Source organism: Elgaria multicarinata, chromosome 7, assembly GCF_023053635.1.
Source record: "Elgaria multicarinata webbii isolate HBS135686 ecotype San Diego chromosome 7, rElgMul1.1.pri, whole genome shotgun sequence".
NCBI lineage: Eukaryota > Metazoa > Chordata > Lepidosauria > Squamata > Anguidae > Elgaria > Elgaria multicarinata.
In genome coordinates, this window is record NC_086177.1 from 73,208,219 (window position 1) to 73,230,951 (window position 22,733).

The 22,733-nt window shown below is 40.0% G+C and overlaps 1 protein-coding gene across 1 annotated transcript in view; it reads right to left on the reverse strand.

Annotated features, from left to right (window-relative positions):
* Positions 1–22,363, reverse strand: part of ARFGEF1 (ADP ribosylation factor guanine nucleotide exchange factor 1) — a 74,595-nt gene extending 52,232 nt beyond the window's left edge. Inside the window, exon 1 of the mRNA XM_063130814.1 lies at positions 22,208–22,363. Coding sequence (XP_062986884.1) covers positions 22,208–22,331 — 124 coding nt within the window. The 5' untranslated portion in view covers positions 22,332–22,363. The remainder of the gene's footprint in view (positions 1–22,207) is intronic.
* Positions 22,364–22,733: the final 370 nt, after the last annotated feature.

A 22,733-nucleotide genomic window follows, 5' to 3' on the forward strand; every position in this document is an offset into this window, starting at 1 on the left:
AGGATAAAACTATGAATGCCTAATTCATAATCATGATCACTATATTTTCCTTCCATGCTTCTGTATACCAGTTGCTGGGGAACACGAGCAGGTATGTGTGTGTTACTGCACTCACTTCCTGCTTGTGAGCTTCTCACAGACAGCTAGCTGGCCATATTTATTTATTTATTTATTTATTTACTACATTTTTATACCGCCCAATAGCCGAAGCTCTCTGGGCGGTTCACAAAAATTAAAACCACAGTAAAACACCCAACAGGTTAAAACACAATTATGAAATACAATATAAAAAGCGCAACCAGGATAAAACCACACAGCAAAGTTGATATAAGATTAAAATACAGAGTTAAAACAGTAAAATTTAAATTTAAGTTAAAATTAAGTGTTAAAATACTGAGTGAATAAAAAGGTCTTCAGCTGGCGACGAAAGCAGTACAGTGTAGGCGCCAGGCGGACCTCTCTGGGGAGCTCGTTCCACAACCGGGGTGCCACAGCGGAGAAAGCCCTCCTCCTAGTAGCCACCTGCCTCACTTCCTTTGGCTTTTGGTCTCATTCAACATTGCTCTTATGTTCTTATGATTGTGTGTGCTTTGGATTATAATTTATGCCCTGTTTACAAATAAACAGAGATAAATCCTGGATTCAGCATTGCTCATGGATAGACAGGTGATAGCCATGGCCAGGAATGCTTTTGCTTAACTTTAGATGGTATGGCAGTTGCATCTTTTCTGGAGAAGGCAAATCTGTAACACAGTCTATCTGGGATGGTTACATCCCATAACATGCTTCACTTAAGGCTGTCTTAAAAATGTGTCCAGAAACTTCAATGGAATGAATGGAGCAGCTAGGCTGCTTGTGGGAGCTCATTTCTATGGTATTATAACCAATATTATAACAATTCACTGCCTCCCCAATCTAGTTCCAACTCCAATTCCATGTGCTGGTTTTGACCTTTAAAGCCCTAGGTTTGGGACCTAGATATCTAAAGAGATGCCTCTTCCCATATGAACCTACATATAAACTTCAGTTTTCAGGGAATGCCCTACTCTGTGTTCTACTACTATATAAATTGAGATTTAGTAGGGGTGTGGGGCGGGGCTCTCACTGCTGTGGCTCACTCCAGGGAAGACCTTGCCCTGGGAGAACTGGTTGAGCTTGCTATGTAATTTTCAGGTGCCAGAGAAAAACACTTAGATGCATACTTCTGAAGTTGTTATCAGATAATTGTTGCAGATATTTAATCTGGTTTTTCACTTTTTTATTATTCTATTGGTATTATTTTATAATAATTGTTAGTCTCTATAGAGGTACTTTTTTAGGATGGAAATGTCGGATATAAATATTTTACTAAATATTAATATATGGATTTTCTATGGATAATCACCTAAAAAATACAATTTTAAAACTCCCCAATTTGACTGGCATTGTATCCATTCATTACATAACATTTCTAAACTGCATTTTAGGGGGGAAATGGAATATTTTCTGCAGAAATTTATAGTAGAGGAAAGGTTTACACACACCACATCACTGGTACAAAACAATATGTTTGTGGACATGGTGCTTTAAAGAATAACTATACAAAAACTTCTCAGAATGGTGACATATCCATTTACAAATCCATTTACTACACGTTAGCACTGTTAGGGTGCAATTCTATGCATCTTTGGGCAGAAAAAAGTTCTATAATTCACAGCATTCTCCAGTCTGCAATGCACCCTTAATCGTGCAACAAAAAGATGGTTTGGGTCATGTTTAAATTTTGCTACACCCCAAGAAGTGAACGTGTTGCTTAAATCTTCTAACTAAATGTTCAGTATGACTAAATTCACCCCTATCATAGCACAGCACAGCATAAAATTTAGAATAAACTGAAGACAGGCATTTCCTCATTGTTGGCAGTCATCTTTTGTACTCTCTTGTTGACAGGATTTCTTGTGAAATTATTTTCTCTGATTAGTTTAAATGTTTGACACTACTTAGCTGCTTCATAAATGGGAAAATGGAATTTGAGTAATATTTTTGTTTGATACAATATTATATGTCAAATTTCCATGCAGAAGTCGGAGTAAGAAAGAACGGGGCCTTGGTTAAGTTTTTGCTGCAGCCGGAATATTGTTGTTTGCTCCCTGCCAAAACAGCATAGTGGTCATTTTTGAAAGACACTGGCTGGGTTCACACAATACACTAACCCACCATGGGTTATTGTGTTGTCTGAACACAGGCATTTTCTGCAGGATGGGTGAATGTGCTATCTGAATGCAGCATGTTTTCCACAGGGTGGGTTACTGTGTTGTCTGAATACAGCTGGTTTTTCATAGGATGACTTGTTTATCATGCAGTGCGGTTTTTCTTGAACAAACCACCATGAGAACCCATGGCTTGTTGTTGAGATGTTCAGTATGGTTAACACTGCATGGTTAATGAGCAACTCCATGGAAAATGCGCTGTTTTCAGACAACATGGTACCCACTCTGCAGAAAAAGCACTGCATTAAGACAACATAACCCACAGTTCAACAACCTACAATGAGTGGATTAGCATATTGTATGAACCCTTCAACTCCCTACCACCATTGTCATCTCCACACATTAACCAACTGAGCATCTGAGTTGTTCATCCTCCAACAACCCAAAGTTCTGGTTTTAAACATCATGATAAACAACCCAAGCATAGAGCATCCCTGGGGTGTTTATCACAGTGGGAGCGGATGAGTGTCAGGAAACAGCACTCACAATCATTCCCATTCATCCACTCAACAATCCATGGCTTGTTAACTATGGAATGTTAAGACATGTGAACCGGGCCAATATTTAGAATGCCAGAAGTGAGGAGCCAGCAGGAGAAGCAACAAAATCAAACCCACAGAAACAGCAGCTGCGGCAGAAGAAATTCAGCAGCCCCCCAGCCAAAAACCTCAAACAAAATATCTCCTTATTGTATTAGCATGCAAAAAAACTAATTTTTTAAAAAAACCTATAGCACAAAGAGCTGTATCAGTGAGTGATTTCATACAGCCTCAAGTATATGCTGGAACCTATGTGACCCTGATTCACACAATTCCTTATGCTGCAGAAGTTAAGCAGCATACAAGATGCAGCAGACATGTCATCACTTCTTATGAACTCTACTTATGGTTCAAGGATCAGGGCTATTCATGGCTTGAGGACTGTCAGAGGACACATATAATTTAGGATAAGGGACTGGGGATTGCCCCAAATAAACTCTTTCCATAGTACATGTGTTCTAATCAAGCAAAACTCAATTTCATCAGAATTATCTTCCAGTAAATGATACTGGTCAAGTGCAAAAAGCATATGTTCCGAGAACAAGCTTTGTCAGCCTGAACAACAAAGGCCTTCATGACAAAATGCACAAACCTGCTTTGCACGAAAATCAACTAGCAAAGTAACCTGGTGTAAAGAGATAGTGGGTTAAACACAAAGAACATATAAGGATGCCATTTGCATCCTAAAGACAAGAAAACATGACAAAAATGTGTATCCCACCTTTTTAATTAAAAAATGGTATTGAACACTGGTTGGGATGCAAATAGCCATGCAGAACACTAGGATTTTCCAGCCCACCCCTTCCCACTGCACCCCCTTGAGATCGTGAACAAAAAACAAAGAAATAACTTGAAAGAATAAAAACTAGAAAGAAGATTTAAGAATAAAGATAGAATAAAAATGCCAAACTACAAAAAAACACAAGCGAATTTATGGGAAGCTTCCCTGAAGAGGCTGCCACTATGGCGGTCGAAAGAGAACTGAGGAATTTGTCGGGAACCATTGGGACATGCACAGTTGATGGTGGTGAAGGAATTCCTGCCTAAAAAACGCCATTAGCTATAGAAGTTTCCTAAAATGAGGCTCCGCGTAAGTGCAGAGCCCATTTGTGTGATGCACAGAAACCACAAAGAACCTATGTGTCAGAATATTCTCTGAAATAGCATATGATGGGACACAGAGCGTTCTAGCTGCCAGATGGGGTGGGGATGAAATTAGCAGAAATTGACAATCTCCCCTTCCTCTCATGCAGTGAGTATTTGGATCTAATCTGTCATTACAGGCAATGCATGCTTAATTTTTATCTGGGAATATAGGAATTGTGGTCATCCTCACTGGTGCAGTTAGGTAAACTTAGACCTCTGGACTTAATAGTCCTATGGAGGCCCTTCTTTAGGTGGCACTGCACAATTATTTCACTTACTTCAAAATGTGGTATGTCATCCATTCTGCATTCAGATGCCCTTTTGCTCATAGAGCTGAGTGGGACCCTGGACTTCAAGCCCTACATTCCAGCCATCATCCTCTTCAACTAATTAAAGTTTGGCATAAAGAACTATTTTTATAATTCATTTTGGATGTCTGTCACACCTCCTAATGTGCAAAACATCATTGTCTAAGAACGTGTTAATGATTTTAAACAAGTTGAATTCACGCAGCAAAGTTTGTTTTCAGTTAATTGCCGTAGCTTTCCCCCTATTCAATAAATGAAACTGGTGTCTCAGGCTCATATTTGGAGGGATTAAATCCAAGTTCAGGAAACATGTTCCAAGAGCTTTCATCCATAAATAGCCTCATCCGGTCATAAACAACTACCTGTATAATTATTTTCTATTTGACAAGTCATAAGTTGCTACATCACTCTCTAATAGCAATCTCAGGTGGTGAGTGTTGACAGGACTAGAGCCAAAACAGGCTGCTGAGAAACAAAAAAGAAGTATCAACATGCTCAGAGGAACCCTGAGATTTATAGAAGTACAACAAATATTTTAAAAAGGAAAACATATACAGGCAGGGCCGGTGCTACCATTAGGCCAACTAGGCAGCTGCCTAGGGCGCAGATCTCAGAGGGGCACGGTACTGACCTTTATGGGTCACAGTTTTATACAAATTAGCTGTTTTAAGAAAAAACATAATAAAAGGAAAATATAATAGTTCAGAAACTCTTCTTAAACAGCTGTAACAAAGTTGGCAATTTGGGGGGCGGGCGGGGCAAGTAGCTCGCCTTGCCTAGGGCACAAAATAGTCTGGTACTGGCACTGTATACAGGCAAACACCCACTGACACAACCCAAGCCTATCCCTTTCCAAAACAAATTCAGAAGAAAAAAGCAACCTCAATCTGTGTCTCAAGTGCTAAGGAAACAATTCACAGATCAGTGCTATAATCCCAACAAATTCAACATAAGAATTTCAAACTGAGAAAGCAAGGTTAAGTCTATAAACGAATGCTTGACGCAATGATTCTTTGGCTAGCTTATCTCTCTCGATCTACCAACAAAGAGGTAAAAGTTCTTTTTTTCTTATCTTTGTACCTAATTCATTTCCAAGTGATGTGCAGAACCTTTGTGGGGAGGTTAATAAGGTGCCAGCAGCAGTTATTGGAGGCAATATGGTAAGGACAGATCCCGAATGAGAAATTCACATGCTCACCAATAAAAGCACAAAAATAAGCAGTGTTTCTAACCACAGTGGAGCTGACGAAATAAGAGATTGCTGTTCTAGTAACCATTTTAACTGTGGCTGAAACTACACATTCCATGATGTGTTCCATATTTTCCTTCTGTGTGGGTCTTTTTAACCCCTAAAACTAAAATCACCTTAGGTGGATGAGTAGATGCTGTTTATCCCTATCCCCCTCAGATACTTTTTAGTTCAAAACCATGCTCCGTGATGTGCTTTTGCAGTGGCGAGTAGGGACATACCTGCCCCTCTCTGAGTGGAAAAAATCAGCATAGGACACTGACAGTGATGTTTAACTGAAAAAAATACAAGAGGAGAAAAGGCTAAGCAGCTTCTCTCTACCTATACAGCCTACATTTGTCTTTGGGGGGAAATGTAATGCTTAGATGGCACCAAAAATTGAAGGTTATTTTCTGTATGTTGAGTAGCAGAGGAAGCATCTGAAGGTTTTGGGATTTGTGTGTGTGTGGGGGGGGGTTTCTTTAAAAGGCCCTTTGGCTCCCTATACTGTTATCAAAGGAGAGTGAAGCCAGATTTTGAGAAAAGGAGGGGAAATGACTCTTTGGGTTCAGCATTTATTCAAGGACCAATAGGCCGTTATGTCCTCCTAGTTAAATTAAATGACTCCTTAACTAACAATGGTTCTCCCAAACCAATAACATACAAAGTGTTCAAATAATTGCTTCATGAACTACACTGCAGAAACAAGATATCAAGACTGGCGACAAGCTAGATGGCTTAATGAAATTAGCAAATTATCCAACAATGAATTTTAAAATGCAACACTAATAATTCGCCACTTCATAGTAATAACACATTTCCTGCACAGAGACTGTAGGAACCTACATATCAGGAAAACTCATGTATACCATGTCTGAAAACAGCACATGTGCTTTGCAGTAATCGCAAATGCTTGGATATTATAAATTATAACAGCAAAACAAACACTTGACCATTTTCAAACATAAGCAGTTCTTGTGCGATTTGTCTACACTAAGATCATCACCATGTAGGAAAATGACATCCATGAATAGCCCTCAGGGAGAAACAAAGTAAATGACACAGATCAGGACACTGAAATTAGAAGGTACACTACTCCAAACTCAAGGAAGGCCAAAGGTGACACAAGCAAGTATGAAACAGGATCCTTAAGCCCCAATATCTAAATGCAGTGATGTATGAAGATAATGACATTCTAAAGGTGAGGCCACATCTAGAATGGTATGACTAGATTTCCCCCCAAACAAAAACGTTTTTCATTGCTGAACCTTTTTTTTTTAAAAAAAGATGAGATTTCTGAAGTTTAATGGGAAGTAACTTGAAACCAACATGCATATGCCTAAAAAAAACCCAGCGAAACTTTAAAAGGGCATGATCTATAAACCATTTATATATTCCCTCTATAGTTCACACTTGTCCTTTTCTTTGCAACATTATCAAAATAAAATATGCTATACTGAGGTATTTCCCAGCATTGACTCTTTATGGTCAGTGCACTCCATATTCTAGTTTTACAGTTCATTAAAAAACAAAAGACAACAGTTAAAGCAAAACAGATTAGATTTAATATATGCAGCTTGAAAGAGGACTAGCTACTGGCACTCTCCAATACTTGTATATAAATTAGCTATTACTGAATTAGGTTATTTCATATTTTAGCTTACCCCACAAAGAATTTGGAGTAATGCCACATCAAAGGGGTATAAACATACACTGTAGGAGAGACTTCACCTAATCACAAGCTGAATATGAGCCAGCAGTGAAGTGTGGCTGCTAAAAAATGCAGTTTTGAGCTGCATTAACAGAAGTATAATTTCCACATCTGGAGTACACTGCCTATGACTGGGTGCCATCTTTTAAGAAGAACAATGACAAACTGGAGCATGTCCAGAGAAAGGTGCCAGGATGGTGAGAGTCTGGAGACTAAGTCTTATAAGGTACAGTTGAAAGAGCTGGGTATGTTTAACTTGGAGAAGCGAAGATTAAGGGAAAACATTACACCTGTCTTCAGTTATCTGAAGGGCTATCACACATAAGGAAGAGACTTATTCTGTGTTGCTCCCAAGTATAGGACTAGATCAATCAGTGGAAACAGTTGAGAAGAGAATTCAGATTAAACATTAGGAAAAACTACCTACAGGTAAGAGTGGTTTGATAGTAGAATGGACTGACTTGGGAGGTGGTGAATTCCTCTTTGCTCAAGGTATTTAAGCAAAGCCTAGATGGCCACCCATTAGGGATGCTGTAGTTGCATCCTGCATTGTTGATGCTGCATTGAGTAGGGGGTTGGATTACATGCCCACCAAGGTTGCTTCCAACTCTATTATTATATGCAAACCCCCTCCCTCAGTACCACATATGTGCAGTGTTTTATTTCCCCCATTAATGTGAATTGTTGAAACAGGTTCAAAAAGGGCAACCAAAATAATAAAGAATCTGCAGCAATTTCCTTATGAGAAGTAATGTGGAGTGGAATTCTCCCCTCCCCCCGGTATTTTTACACAGAAAATTTTCCATTTTATAAGTTCATTGGTCACAATGAATGGATGTTAAATGCAAATACAAATTAGACAAGCTTGGCAGTTTTAAAGTTGTAGCTTGTAGTTGGCAGCATATCATGCACAGTTCTTTGGGTTAATAAAATGTATTAGTATGTCAACAATTTACCTTTCCTTTTTCCTTAAATTTTAAAAAATGTAAGGGAAGTACATCATATTGTTCTTAAAGTTTTACTAGTATTTAAATACAAAATATTCTGCATAACATTTAAATCACACTAGAATCTGTCTAGATAGCAGTTTCTGGGAACTGAGGTTGAACTACTGGCTCTGAGAAATTGCTTGCCCCAGCTTCTCCCCTGCCTCCTCTTTGCTGGTGTGGTTCCTCTCTGTGCCGGCTCCTTCTCCCTGCTTGGGAACGGAGCGTGGAGGGATGAAACGGGAACGTACCCAGGGGCAGGGATGGGAGGAGGCTGTGGAAGCTCCTTTATACAGCTTATGTGCCACATGGCCTCCCCACCTCATGCTCCGAAGTTCCCCAGGTAGACGCTCAAAGTCCAGTGTCTAGTGAAAACTTCAGGATGGAGAGATCCCTTCCATGTTTCATCTGCCCTGCATTGGATAGTGGTTAGCCTCTACATTACAACTATCCTGATAGGATTGCGCCCTAAGTGTGGTTTCATTTCTCCCCTCAGATATTTCAGGTCAAATACTTGCGGCGTATTGGGACAAAAAAATAACATGGAGTACATTTTTTAAGCTTCATTGTTTACTACATGCAAGTAAATAAACATTCTAAGTTAGATTATACTCAGGCATTAGAACATTTTCTGAAGCAAATTATGCTATGCAAATTAACATAACTTACACAGGAAATTAACCCAATGCAAATTAATATATCATCTGTATAGAAATCTTTTCAAAAAATTCCCAACTCAGAATTTTCCAGAAAACCAACAGCACTATCTATGAGGAAAGTTTACCAAATCTGGGGCTCTTTAGCTTAGAAAAAGCGTGAGTATAGGGAGACATGACAAAGGTGAATAAAGTTATGCGTGGTATGGATAATTGTTCTCCCTCTCTCATAATACTAGAATCTAGAGTTATTCCATGAAGCTGATTGGTAGGTGATTCAGGACAGATAAAAGGAAGTACTTCACATAGTGCATAGTAAAAAATGAAATTTGCTACCACAAGTTCTGGTGATGGTCATCAACTTAATGAATTAAAAGGAAATAAGACAAATCCATGTCATGATGGCTATATAGAACCTCCAGTATCAGAGGCGCTATGCCTCTGTATACCAGTTGCTGGAAAACATGATCAGGGGATGCTGTTGCACTCATGTCCTGCTTGTGGACTTCCCACGGGCAACTGGTTGGCCACCGGGTGAGCAGAACGTTTGAAAAGGCTTTGGTCAGATACAGCATGGCTCTTCTTATGTTATTAATTAGGGTCAAACTAATCCCAACACTATTTTAATGAAACCTTCAAATTGGAAAGAAGGAGAGGAGATTGAAATACTACATAATTATTGATACCTTGATTGTAAGATAGAAGAAAATATGGAGTATGAAGTAGCATAGATAAGGGGGAAGTGTTTAAGTAACACAATAGTTACTTTATGGTGAGGCAGCATTATTCTTATTTATTTAATTAATTTATATACTGCCGATTAGCCAGAGTTCTCTGGCTAATGGTTCACAAAAATCACAAAAGGTAGTATAAAAACTTTAATATACAAAATTTTTGAAGAATTGAAGCAGCTAAAAACAGTTACAATTTATTTATTTGTGGTATTTATACACTGCTGAATATATTAAAATCTGTCAGAGGTACACAATATTAAAATACATTAATATTTTATTATATTAATATTTATAATATTAAAAACATAATACTAAAAACCATGACATTAAAACAACTGCAATAAAAGTTATTTAAGGAGCAGCAAAATGGAAGCAGCATGATTAGTTTACTTACAATGAGATGCCGGGACCTGATAAAACTGACATTTCCCATCAAATGCCATCAGTAGAGGACAGTCTTAACCTGAACTAGAAAAGATGCCAATATTGGCACCAGGCAGACCTCAGTGGAGAGATCATTCCACAGTCGGGGACTACCACTGAGAGGGCCTTCTCCCTTGTTGCCACCCTCAAAGCCTCCCTTGGTGGAGGGCCTCAGATGCTGACTGTAGTGTACAAGTAGGTTCGTTTCAGGAAAGGTGCTCCATCAGGTGATGTTATAAACCATTCAGGCTATTTTTATTTTATTTTTTGGTAATATTCTTGCCTCCAAGAGGTGTTTAGTTGAAAGAAAATAGTATGAGTAAGGAATTAGAGGTATCTGTTAAAACCCAAAGAGATTAATCTTGGAAATCATTACACATTACCTGTACTATAAAACCTTATATCATTACACGTTTTTATATTAAATTTGAGCTATTGTAAGACACACATTTCCCCCCAATTATGACTAAGGGTGCAATCCTTAACCCACTTACTAAGTTCTTGTGTGACGTACTCCTGAGTAAACATGCACAGACTTACATTGTATGTTGGGAAACTATTTGACTACAATATCTAATTAGTAAAGTGCTTTTAACAAGCACTGAAGATTAAAAATATGTACACAGTGTCTACCAGAGTTTAGTAGCTTCTGTTAAGAATCTCAAGGACACATTTTTATCTTACATTTAACGTCATAATTAGGTTCTCTGGGCTGATGCAATACCCAACCCCAAAACCAGAAAATATATGCAATTGTGGAAGATTTGCCTCTGTCTTGTGTGCTATGGCCCTTTCCACATAAATACTGCATATACCAAGGATATTACTGTTCAGGGATTGATAGGGCCACAATATCCGAAGAACACTGTTAGCATGTCCCTGCATCCCCCCATAGAAAGCATGTGTACATTTGTATTATAATACATACTGCAATGATTATGCACCATATGCTAAAGCAATGGTCAGTAAAAATGCCTAAGAGCCCATGACCCTAAGGTACTGTCTATTGATAGACTTCTGCCTATTCAAAGCCTCGCCAACAAGAGTTAGGTGGGGCAGGAGGAAGATGGAGACTTTCACAGCCTCCGCATCCTCCATTTAACTTTTTTTCCAGCTATATGGGCCTCTCAGCCTATTTAGCTTGTTTACCAGAGGCTCCTGGATCAAAAAGATCCATTCCTCTCCTACTCCTTCCTTGCCCACTGTCCTGACCCTTTTTACCCTCTGTGACCACAGAGAAGAAGCCGTCACAGAGATTCTGTGTGTGTGTGTGTGTGTGTGTGTGTGTGTGTGTGTGTGTGTGTGAGAGAGAGAGAGAGAGAGAGAGAGAGAGAGAGAGAGAGAGAGAGAGAGAGAGAGAGAGAGAGAACTGGATCTCTTTCTCTGCAGTCTTAGCTGTATCTATGACTACGGAGGAGACCTGCACCACCCTATGGCTCCCTGGTATCATCAGCATACTGGTAAACCCGAAAACTCTGGACAAACTCAGTGGTTTCATGTATATGTTAAATAACATGGGGGATAAGATGGAAGCCTGATAGACAACCTAGGACAACAGCCACAGCATTGAACAGGAATCTCCCAGCACCACCTTCTGAGATTGCCCCTCCAAGGAGTATTGGGACCACTGTATAACAGTGCCTCCCAGTCTCACCTCAGAAGGATACCATGGTTTATCCCGCCGTAAAGTTCAGCAAAACTAACAGAGACACATTTCTGCTGTCCAGTTCCTGGCATAGATCATGCATCAAGGTGATTAAAACAGTCTCTGTCCCATAATCAGGCTTGAATCCAGATTCAAATAGATCTAGATAATCTGTCCTATCTAGAAATCACTGGAGCTGAGAAGCCACCACATGCTCTAGCACCTTGCCCAGAGACTGTCTGGAAATTATCAAGTATAGTGACATTCAGAGAGGGTTGTTTTATTAAATATACAAAGGTCTTACCACCACCTCCTTTAGTCAAGACAAAATCAGACCTTGCTGTAAAGGAGAGAAAGCCCTTTCACACGTGTCGGACAAACGAACCTCTGCAAATAATGGTGTTCTCAAAAGGTTCTCTCCTGAGGACCTTAATATCCCAACACAAGAAGCTCCTTATATAATCAGGTCCTAAATTGTTTAGGGCTCTAAAGGTTAAAACCAGCACCTTATATTGTACAAAGAAAGCATTTGGCAACCAGTGCTGGTTTTTCAGGACAGGTGAAATACGGTCCATTGCCACAAGATGACAAGTCACCACTGCTGTTTGGTGCCAAAAATGAAAATTTGTAGAAGAGAGATGCAAATCATTAATGCAAAAAGGGTTAAGGTTAAGCCTTTTCTTCCTCAGAATTTTTGCTGCTAATGTTGATGAGAATACTACAAAATGATGGAGCTGTGCTAGGGTTGCCCCATGAAGCTCATGTTTTCAAGACAGATGTACAAAGGCTTAGTGATGTCACTAGGAATGATACAACCAAAGTTATACATTTTTATTTCAACAAGAGAGTTTTATAGTTGCTACCAGAACATAGTACTGAACTTGTTTAATTTAGAACAGCCTTTCCCAACCTGGTGCCTTCCAGATGCATTAGATGGCAACTTCTAGCATGGAAATGGCCATGCTGGCTGAGGATGGATAGAGTTGTAGTCCAACACACCAGGGGGGGCACTAGGTTGGGAAAGGTTGATTTAGAATACTACTAATGCTCTCATGACAATTGGGGGTGGGGGTGGGGGAGCCTCTATAAAAAAACAAACCAGTAGTCAAAGTTAAATTATTTTTCTCTACATTAGCCATACTGGTGATTTCTTCTAGGAAAACCAGTCTATTGCCTTCACCTTGTACTCAAAATACATCTGTAGTTTTAAAGCAGAACTAGGACAAGACAGACTAATAAAGGCAATTTACCATTGGAAATAATTACTAAGAATATGTGGACTCTCAATCAGTTGACATCTTCAACTCAAGATGAAGATTTGCTAATGAAGATTTGCTAACTTGATTTAGTGACCCTGATGAAATATTACCTGTATGAAACTGTATAGTCATTTTCTGAGTTCAACTGAAAAAGCCAGCCTTTCAAAGGTTGCTCTGCATATCCTGTACCAGACACCCACCCTATAGCACAGCAGCCATCGGCTTCAGAAAACTCTATTTTGTTGTTCTCACATCCAGATGAGAAGGATGGCATACAGCTGCAATAGTACTGTGCTGCATATCCCCAGCAGAAGATTAGTAACAATGTTATCCCAGTTGCCAAGCCCTGCTTACCTTCTTCTGACTGGAGAAGGAGGAGGAGAGAGTATTTCCAGTTGACTTTATAAAGAATTATGGCAGATGTGAATGCATAAAATCTTAAGTGGAGCCATGTGGGATCAAACCAAGGATCTATCTAGTCCAGCACTCAGTTCACACTGTGGCCAAACAGCAGGACACGGGTGCAACAGCACCCTTCTGTCAATGTTCCCCAGCAACTGGTGTATATAGGCTTACTGCCTTTGATACTGGAGGTAGCAGTTCTATGACTTCTGGCTTTTATCTCTTTTAAGGCAAAAGGACAGAGTTGAAAGCATAGCCACTACGGCAAACACTATTTAATCCAGGCCAGAGAATAATGTTGCACTCTGTTGATAATAGAAGGACAGGCATATGCCTTTTGCCATCTGGTTGCTTACCCAGGGGCAATTGCTACTTGCTCCAAGCAAATAAAAAACTACATGGACGTTTCAAACAGTATTTCTTTAATTGAATAGGAAAGCAGAACACTTCTTCAATTTTATTTGTTTATTATATTTTAATCTGCCAAATAATCTGTACAAATGTTTAGCAGGATATGATTGAATACATGAAGGATCCTCAAGTCATAGATAAGAAAACCTTCATATTCCTGCCAGCACTATAAACTAAAGCCTCTTTTCAATATTGGTGTGTGTTTCTCACAGATAAAGTATTTTTAAACATCTGAAAGCATGAATTATCACTAGACTTTAGGTTATTACATGAGAAGCCTGTCACATGGTACTTACTACTACTTGAACTGGTCACACAAATTAACACGACAAATAATATGCCACTATGATGTTAAACTATTGCTTTAGCAAGGATTCCATACCAAAACCAAACTGATTCACAAGTTCATTTAAGACAAAAAACAAACAAACACACCAGTTCTTGGACTTTTTTTCAAAGTGGGTTGACATTTTCTTAGTGAATCCAGTCTGGCATGAACACATTGTAGAAAAAATAATTTCAAAACTGATTTAGGACATGGATGGATAAGTGAAACAATAGCCTCACAGACCTATATATTAGATTTGAAAATGTCCATTCATAAACCACAGTTCAATGAATAACATGGATAACACATGGTTGCAAAATTACATAAAATTATACATGACAGTAAATTAGTATTCTGACCAGCATGGACAAAACAACAATATATACTCTCAGTACATTAACACAAAGTGATTTTAATTTATTTAACTGTTTTTATACTGTTGTATACTGTTGTTTTTATGTTTTTGATGGTTTTAAATTTTGTATACTTTTTAATGGTCACTGTTTTAAACGTTTGTAAACCACCCAGAGAGCTTTGGCTATGGGGCGGTATATAAATGTAATAAAATAAATAAATATTGACTGAATGTTTTCTTTATACATAAGCTGTGTGAATAGAACTTGATATTAACTTATTGCTGCAACTGTATATGGCAAAATAATGAGACTGAAGACAAACCTTTGAATACATATGCAGCATTTTTAAAGCTGTAGCAGAATTATATTTACAAAGGTGTATATTTATCAGCTAATGTTTAAAATCAGAACAGAGCAGAACCTGTGTTACTGAATCATTTAACCAAATTCTAACTTCATATTATGTATTAATATGATACGAAACACAGATTGACTCCAATGATTTCAGGTCTTACGGATCCTCCACCTTTATGGGCCTGTGGGCACATTTGGAAATTATTGTCATGGACATCACCACAAAATGGCTGCTATTTGTGGGGGAGGAATCATAGTTAGTCACAGGTAATCACTATTCTTATCCTGATCATTTTCGATGGGCAAAAATAACTCAAACATTATTTCCATAGCCAATGAGCATATAATCAACCTAGAATATTTTGCATCTATCTACTCTCCAATATATTTAATTAATTTATTCAATCTATATCCTGCCTTTCCAAATTAAATGGTGCTCAAGTTGATTAACAATAAAATAGATATTAAAACATAATGTAGAAAACAAATTAATTAAAAAACAATAAAAGAAATAAACAGTACTCAGCCAGTTAAAACCAAATTCAGCTTGCCTGAATAAAACATATTTGCCTTTCGGCAATCTAGTCTCCCTCGGCAGGAAGTTCCAGTGGCTAGGAGTGGCCACTGAGAAGGCCCTCTCAGGCATCCAACATGCCTCTGATAGCAGTGGGACTGGAAGAAAATCCTCCCCAACAGATCTTACAGCCTGGGCAGGTTCACATGACAGAATGCAGTCTTCCTGATAACCTGTTCCCAACCCATACAGAACTTTATAGGTCACAACCAGGACACTGAATTGTGCCCAGAAACAGATTGGCTGCCAGTGAAGGTGTTGTAACAAGGGAGTCATATGATCCTAGTAACCAGCTCCAGACAACAGTCTGGCTGTAGCATTCTGGACCAGCTAAAGTTTTTGAACAGTTTTCAAAAGTAGCCCAATGTACACGTTACATTAGCCCAAACAAGCATGTGTCACTGTGGTCATATCAGACATCTCCAGGAATGGGTGCAATTGGCACACTAGCCTCAGTTGTGCAAACCCATTCCTATCCACCACTGAAACCTGGGCATCCAGGTTCAGGACTGAATCCAAGAGTACATCCAAACTGCTAACTGGAGTCTTCAAAAGGAATGTAACCCATCCAACACAGGTTGAATCTCTATTCCCTGATCTGCCCTTCAACTAACCAGGAGCATCACTGTCTTGTCTGGATTAGGCTTCAATTCAGTTCGCACTAATCTGGTCAATTACTGACTTAGAACTCAATCAGCTTCCTTGGATTTAGATAGAAAGGAGCATTGTCATCAATGTACCAGTGGCTCTAAACCCCAAAACTCTGGATAACCTCACCAGTGGTTTTGTGTGGGGAACATAATGGGACCCTGAGGGACACCAAAGGCCAACAGCCAGGATATCAGACAAGAGTCCTTCAGCAACACCTTAAGAAATAGCCCTTTCAAAAAGAACCAGAGACACGCTAGAACAGGATGTCTGAAGGGTCCTTAGGTTTGATTTTAAAAGTTGAAAAATCAACTACTAGGAGGATTGATCTCTCCTCATAAGGTAAGAATGAAAATAGAGCAAAGGCAAAAGAGATTGTTGCAGCAGCAGGAAATAAATGCTGTTAAAATCTGCGATATTAACTAAGGAAAGGAAGTGTGAAATTCAGGATGATTCATTGTAGCAAACTGAAAAAACTTTTCCTGTGCAAACTTCATTTAAATGAGACAGACTTGCATGACAGCAAGACCTACAGCACTCTGACAACTCCTTTACTTTATTAATGCAGTACTGAAAAGGAAGCCCTCCCATGTTACATGAAGAGGTTGTTAAGCATTGGAGGGTATGTGGGGGGAAAGGTGTTCAGAGGATTATGAGCACAGTCCAAGACTGCAGAAGGAAAGCACAGAAGAGCAGCATACATGGGGGTGGGGGAGAATGCAGTGACTGGGAAAGGCCAAGTTTAGAAATACAACCAAACAGGATTTAGGAATCAGGACTAGGTCTTGGATCCTGAGCACCTTCCACTTACTTTTGTCATTAAACATTATTGCCAACATAGGTTAAAATGTAACTAGCTATGCTTCCAAACTTCCTTAGAGAACCATATTTAAACATAGTTTTTTCAGAAGTACACCTGGTTTCATTTTAATCTGGATTAGCAATAATCACACATTAACACCAAAACTGCAGTGAGGACGATGGGTGGGAGGGGAGACACAGGGAGGCTCAAAGACAAGTAGAGACTGGGTTCAGACTATTGCGGAGGCAAAAGAACCCATTCATGGGTTTCCCCACCCCTGCATATGAAGGTCGTGTGGCTGCACTTTGCACAATTACCTGTGACGCAGTGTGGTTTTCCATGTTGTCCAAACCCAGCATGCGGCATGGCTCCTTACCCACCCTACAACCAACAACAGGGGAAGAACCCACAATGGGTTCTTTTGCTCTCACAATCGTCCAAACATGACTTAAGTATTGCACAGTCTTATTGCATATGAAATGTTACATTATCAAATGTAACAAAGAAAGGTTAATATTGAACAACCTGGAGGCATCAAAACAGGGAATGAAATATCCACATTAACGTGGTTGGTGCATTTCATATAGCAACCTTTTGTAAGGCATCAATAGAAAACAGTATTAATGGCTCTACTGCATGAAAACTCTGGTTTGTTTTAGTTGTGCTATTTGCACAGCCCTTGGCATTCAATGAATGAATTTCAAGAAAACAAAAGGAACATTGAAGGCAAATACAGAGCAAATACAGACCTCATGTAATTAGAATTAGATAGTACATCTTGGATTTCATTTATCTAATAATTTCACCAGCACAAGGAAGAAAAATTAAGGTTATAATCTTAAACAGGCTTACCAGTAAGTAAGCTTAATTGAATACAGTAGGACTTACTTCTGAGTAAACATGCAAAGGTCTTCACTGTGTACTATCAGAAAAGGAGAGTTGTTGGTCGACACTAGTTGACACATATACCACAGTCATGAGTTGAAAAAAATGCATGATAGCATTTCTTAAAGTTCAAACTAATTTTACGAATAAACTGAAAAGTGATACTTCTAATGAGATATACATTGAAAATCTAGAATGACTTCATTTTTTTCTACTTATGTAGTCTCTTCTACACCACAGTTTCTCAAGTTTTCTACCCTCAGGCTCCCCTTGAGAAAGCTGAAAATGACTGAGGCCCACCAATCACAAAATGGAAGTGCTGGAGCACAGCCAGCCGCAAAATGGTGGCAGATGTAAGCAGAGTCTGGCATTATCGGCTGGCAATTGTTGACATAATCTTATGTTGATACATACATCCTCTTTGAACATTGCTAAGTTCCCCCCCCCCAAAAAAGGGATTTCTGGTAGCAGGGTGTTCCATAATTCAGTTTTTCTCATGTTAAGTGTAGATATTGGCTATAGACATATTTACCATCAGTCTCCCCATAACAGGGAGAACTGATGATCAAGAGGCTCTAAGTGGAGGATTCTTCATTTCATGGTGTTTTCCTCCATCTCCACATACATCTCAAAGTATCCTTACTCATTATTATTATTATTTATTTATATAGCACCATCAATGTACATGGTGCTGTACAGAGTAAAACAGTAAATAGCAATCCTATGCATGTTTAGACAGTCCTACAACTCCCAGCTATGCTGGCTAGGGAATGCAGGGAGTTGTTGGACTTTTTTCTGTCTATTCATAAATAGGATTTCAGCTTTATTATTATTTATAAAGCGCCATCAATTTTCATGGTGCTGTACAGTGCAAACTTGCAATGATTTCTGTTATGTCATCTCCTGCCATTACCCTTCTCCTTTCACACTTAACTTGTAACCTATCATCCCACACTGTGAATTTCTTTCATTCTCTTGCTGGAGGAACTGAGTGCACTGCAGCACTGAGGCCCACCTGAAAGTGGGCTGCGGTCCACTGGTGCTCCCTGGCCCAGTGAAAAATGCTGATGTACACTATTTTAAAAAAAATGATACAGCACTTTTTCATTGAATTAGAGCTAGATGTTTTCCCTGTTCAAGTGTGCTAATAAATCATAACATGTACAGCAGAAATCAAAATGGGATTCTCTGAGCATTTTTCAGAAATTAAGCATGTGTATATTTTAACAATTATTACTAACTAGAGGTGCTCTAAGATACTGTTCTATGTATATGCATGCTCTATCAACCTAATTAAAAATCATAGTCAATTTCAAGCCCTTATTCCCATATCTCTAAGACTTGCTTATGTCCATCAGTCAGATTTTGTTTAAACAGCAGTAGGTCCTACATGAGATCCACATAGAGAACAAAACTTTAAACCACAGAGCAGTCCCAAGATGTCAGTGCAGTTCTGTGTAAGAACAATGTCTCTATGTACAGATGAACTACAAAAGGTTCTTGATCTGGTGAACAATTACACTGTCACCTAGCGGCAGCCAAGATTCCATCAGGCTGCAGAGCAGAGAGAGAGAGAGAGAGGGAGAATAGAAGCAGTGCCTGCCTATTCATTCACCTCTACTGAGAAACCAGCTGCCTGAGGCCCCTGCTCAACTGTCACCTAAAAGCAGCCATTCTATCAGGCTATCTTCACTATGTGTGTGTATTATGTCTTTTAGACAATAAGCCTTAGGACAAGGACTGTCCTACTGTTGATATTTGTAATCTACCCTGGGAGCTTTCTGGGGATACAAAGAAGGGTAAAAATACTTTTAATAATATAGCAACTATACAATTGAGATTTGGTCCTGACTGGAACTTCTTAGATACAAATAAATACTATATTATTGCTTCATGGTTTCTCTTACTGTTCTTAAATATATTATTGCTGATCAAATAAGAAGTAAAGGCAAATCTACAGGGCAAAGTAAAGGTCCATTATCAATAAAGGTTCATTATTCATTGCTTTCTTCGTCAAGCCTTACATCTGGCCAAGATTAATCCTCTTATGTTAATGGCATTGCTGTGAGCCCCAACAGAACTTTGAAGTATTTGTAAAACTATTTTAACAAACTTCAACCACTTTCAGAAGGGGTAGCCATGCTTTTCTGTAGCAGCAAAAAAAGCAAAACAAAAACAGAATAGTCTTGTGTCACCTTAAAAACTAATTTATTATGGTATAAACTTTTATAGGGTACACTTGATCAGACGCAAGTGGACTCCAGACCACAAAAGCTTGTATCATAATAAACATTTATCTATTTGAATTACTTCATACTCCATGTACTACTCAAGAATTATGGGGTCAGTTGTCCTGTAGTTTTATCCCTCCTGATTGCAGCCACCACCTTTTCAAGGATTGAAAAATTACATTTGACTTAGTAAACTATCCAATCTACCCCTATTGAAATGAATGCGAAAGTGAACTACCAAATTCCTAACTTGACTGAGGTCCATTCTATCCCCAGAAACTTCTCAAAATAGGGCTGAGGAAACCTTAGAACTTTGCCTGTATCATAATTCCATTTTATACCACTTCAAGAGCACTGGACTACATTTGTTCCAGTTTTGTATTTACTTCCCTGTACATTCCTACGTGTACAAGAAATAAAATCCAGACTGCAGCAATCTATTGGAGACAGGTATAAATTTTACCCTGGGAATTGAAGCCAATTTGGAGCAGAATTATCTTGACACAAACTTAATACATTTATGGAGCAATCCTATGCATGTTTATGCCAGTGGGGCATAGTGGCTAAAGTGTTGGACTAGGAGTCAGGAGATCTGGATTCTAGTCTTCACTTGGCCATGGAAACCCACTGGGTGACTTTGGGCCAGTCACAGACTCTCAGCCCAACCTACCTCACAGGGTTGTTGTTGCTGTGAGGATAAAATGGAGAGAAGGAAAATTATGTAGGCCGCCTTGGGTTCCTTGGAGAAAAAAAGGTGCAATATAAATGCAGTAATAAAATAAATGTTTAGACACGAATTATCTTGACACAATTTAATACATTTAGGGAGCAATCCTATGCATGTTTAGACAGTCCTACAACTCCCAGCTATGCTGGCTAGGGAATGCAGGGAGTTGTTGGACTTTTTTCTGTCTATTCATAAATAGGATTTCAGCTTTATTATTATTTATAAAGCGCCATCAATTTTCATGGTGCTGTACAGTGCAAACTTGCAATGATTTCTGTTATGTTTTTAGGGGAAGGAACTACTGGTGTATAATTGGACCCCCTTCATAATGAGCCCAGTATTTTACCTACACATTTTTTTTTTTTTTTGCTTTCCCTTTCTGTTAACATTGTGAGATCCAATGCATATTTTGTTAGATATAACAAAGTATTTACTTCCCCGTATTTACATGACACTATGTTCTTTTAAACAAATATAGGGTCAACTCAGTCCAGGGATGTATTCCTTGTCTGCCCTCATCATATCAGAATTCTGCATCATATGCCACCTAATCACTTTTCATTTCAGTATGTCCTTGCTCTAATAGTGTGATTCAATTGGCCTTTGAAAACGACTTCAGTGGGGAAGGATTCAGTCTATTTCTAATAACCTGGGTGAAGAGTTCACCTTGTGAATGTAATTCCCATATTTCTTTTCATTCTGGCTTAAATAACTGCAAAACATGAAAGAAACCCACGCTGCTCCCAGCAGATTTTTTTTTTATACTATGTACACAGATGTACTATAAAAGATTCCTTGTACCACTGCATCCCTCCCTGCCGTTGTTCCTCTGCTCTACACAACAGCCTCTCAATTCAAAGAACAGGCATCAATTTTAAATGTTGCCAGGGTGTCACTATCCCTTGTTTTCCATCATCCGCCTTTCTTCAGCTTCCGTTCTCTGCTCCTCTCCTCCCCCCACCCCACTTGCCCGTCACCTGCTCCCTCCCAGGCGCCCTTGTTCTTCCAGGTCAGCTCTCTACACACCTTCTTTGCCTATTCATCCAGGGTGTGTTTGTGCGCGAGGGAGGCGGCAGCGGCGAAAGAAAGCCATGTCAAGGCAACTGACTAAATTGCATTGTCAACAGGGGGGGGGGGGGGCAGAGAAGCTCGCTCGCTCGCTCTCACGCACACGCTCCTTTTCGTTCATCAAAACCCACACGCACAACTCCTTGTCAAGACTAACGTAAAACACACAGACGGCCTCTTTTGGTTCCCTAATCTCTCGCATCGCCACCTCCACCTCCATACCCCAACGCCTTTGCCGGATCACAAAGGCCTGTCTCATGCACCGGCAATGCCAGGGGCTGCTCGTCCTTTCCGCTCCTCACCAAGCCTACTCGAAACCGGGTCCACCAGGCACCTTTGTCGCCCCGCTCCACGCACACACCCAACCTGAAAGACCCTCATTATTGCCTTCTCTCTCGCTTTTTCCTCCCCTGTCATTTCCTATTCCCACAATGACAGCCGCCCCAATCAATCCCAAGGCCTGGCCTGCTTTCCCCGCTGCAGGTGCCTCAGTTTCCCTAGCCTTCGCCTCCATTCCCCCCCCTTCCCCAAATTTACCTAGAGCCACCTCGCAGGCTTTGCGCAGCTGGGAATGATGCGCCTTCTTCACCTCCTTGTCGGCCAGGATCTTCTCCAAGGCCCGGGTCAGGAACATGTTTTTCGTCTTCTTCCCCTCATACATGGGGACGCGAGGAAAGTGAGGGGGAAGGAAGGTGCGAGCGGGCGGGCGGTGGGGAGACTCTCTTTCTCTCTCTCGGCCGCGCCACCGGCTGACAACCGAAGCAGCTTCCCGTGAAATTGCTTCCCGGTTTGAACGCGACTGAGGTTAGGATCGGACAGGGCGGCTACTGCGGCCCCCTTGCTCGTCGCCGGGGAAGAAGGAACCGGCTCTCCTGGGAACCTCGAGCCCTCAGCTCCGGAGCTGCCCACTCGCCTCAGCCTCCATTAGCAGCGGCTTTGGCAGCGGCAGCAATAGCGGCGGGAGCCTCCTGTTCTCGCCATGTTGGAAGGAAACGACGTCAAGGCCGCGGCCCGAGTGGCTGCAGAGGAGGAAACGGCAGCGGCGCTGGCGGTAGCTGCTGCT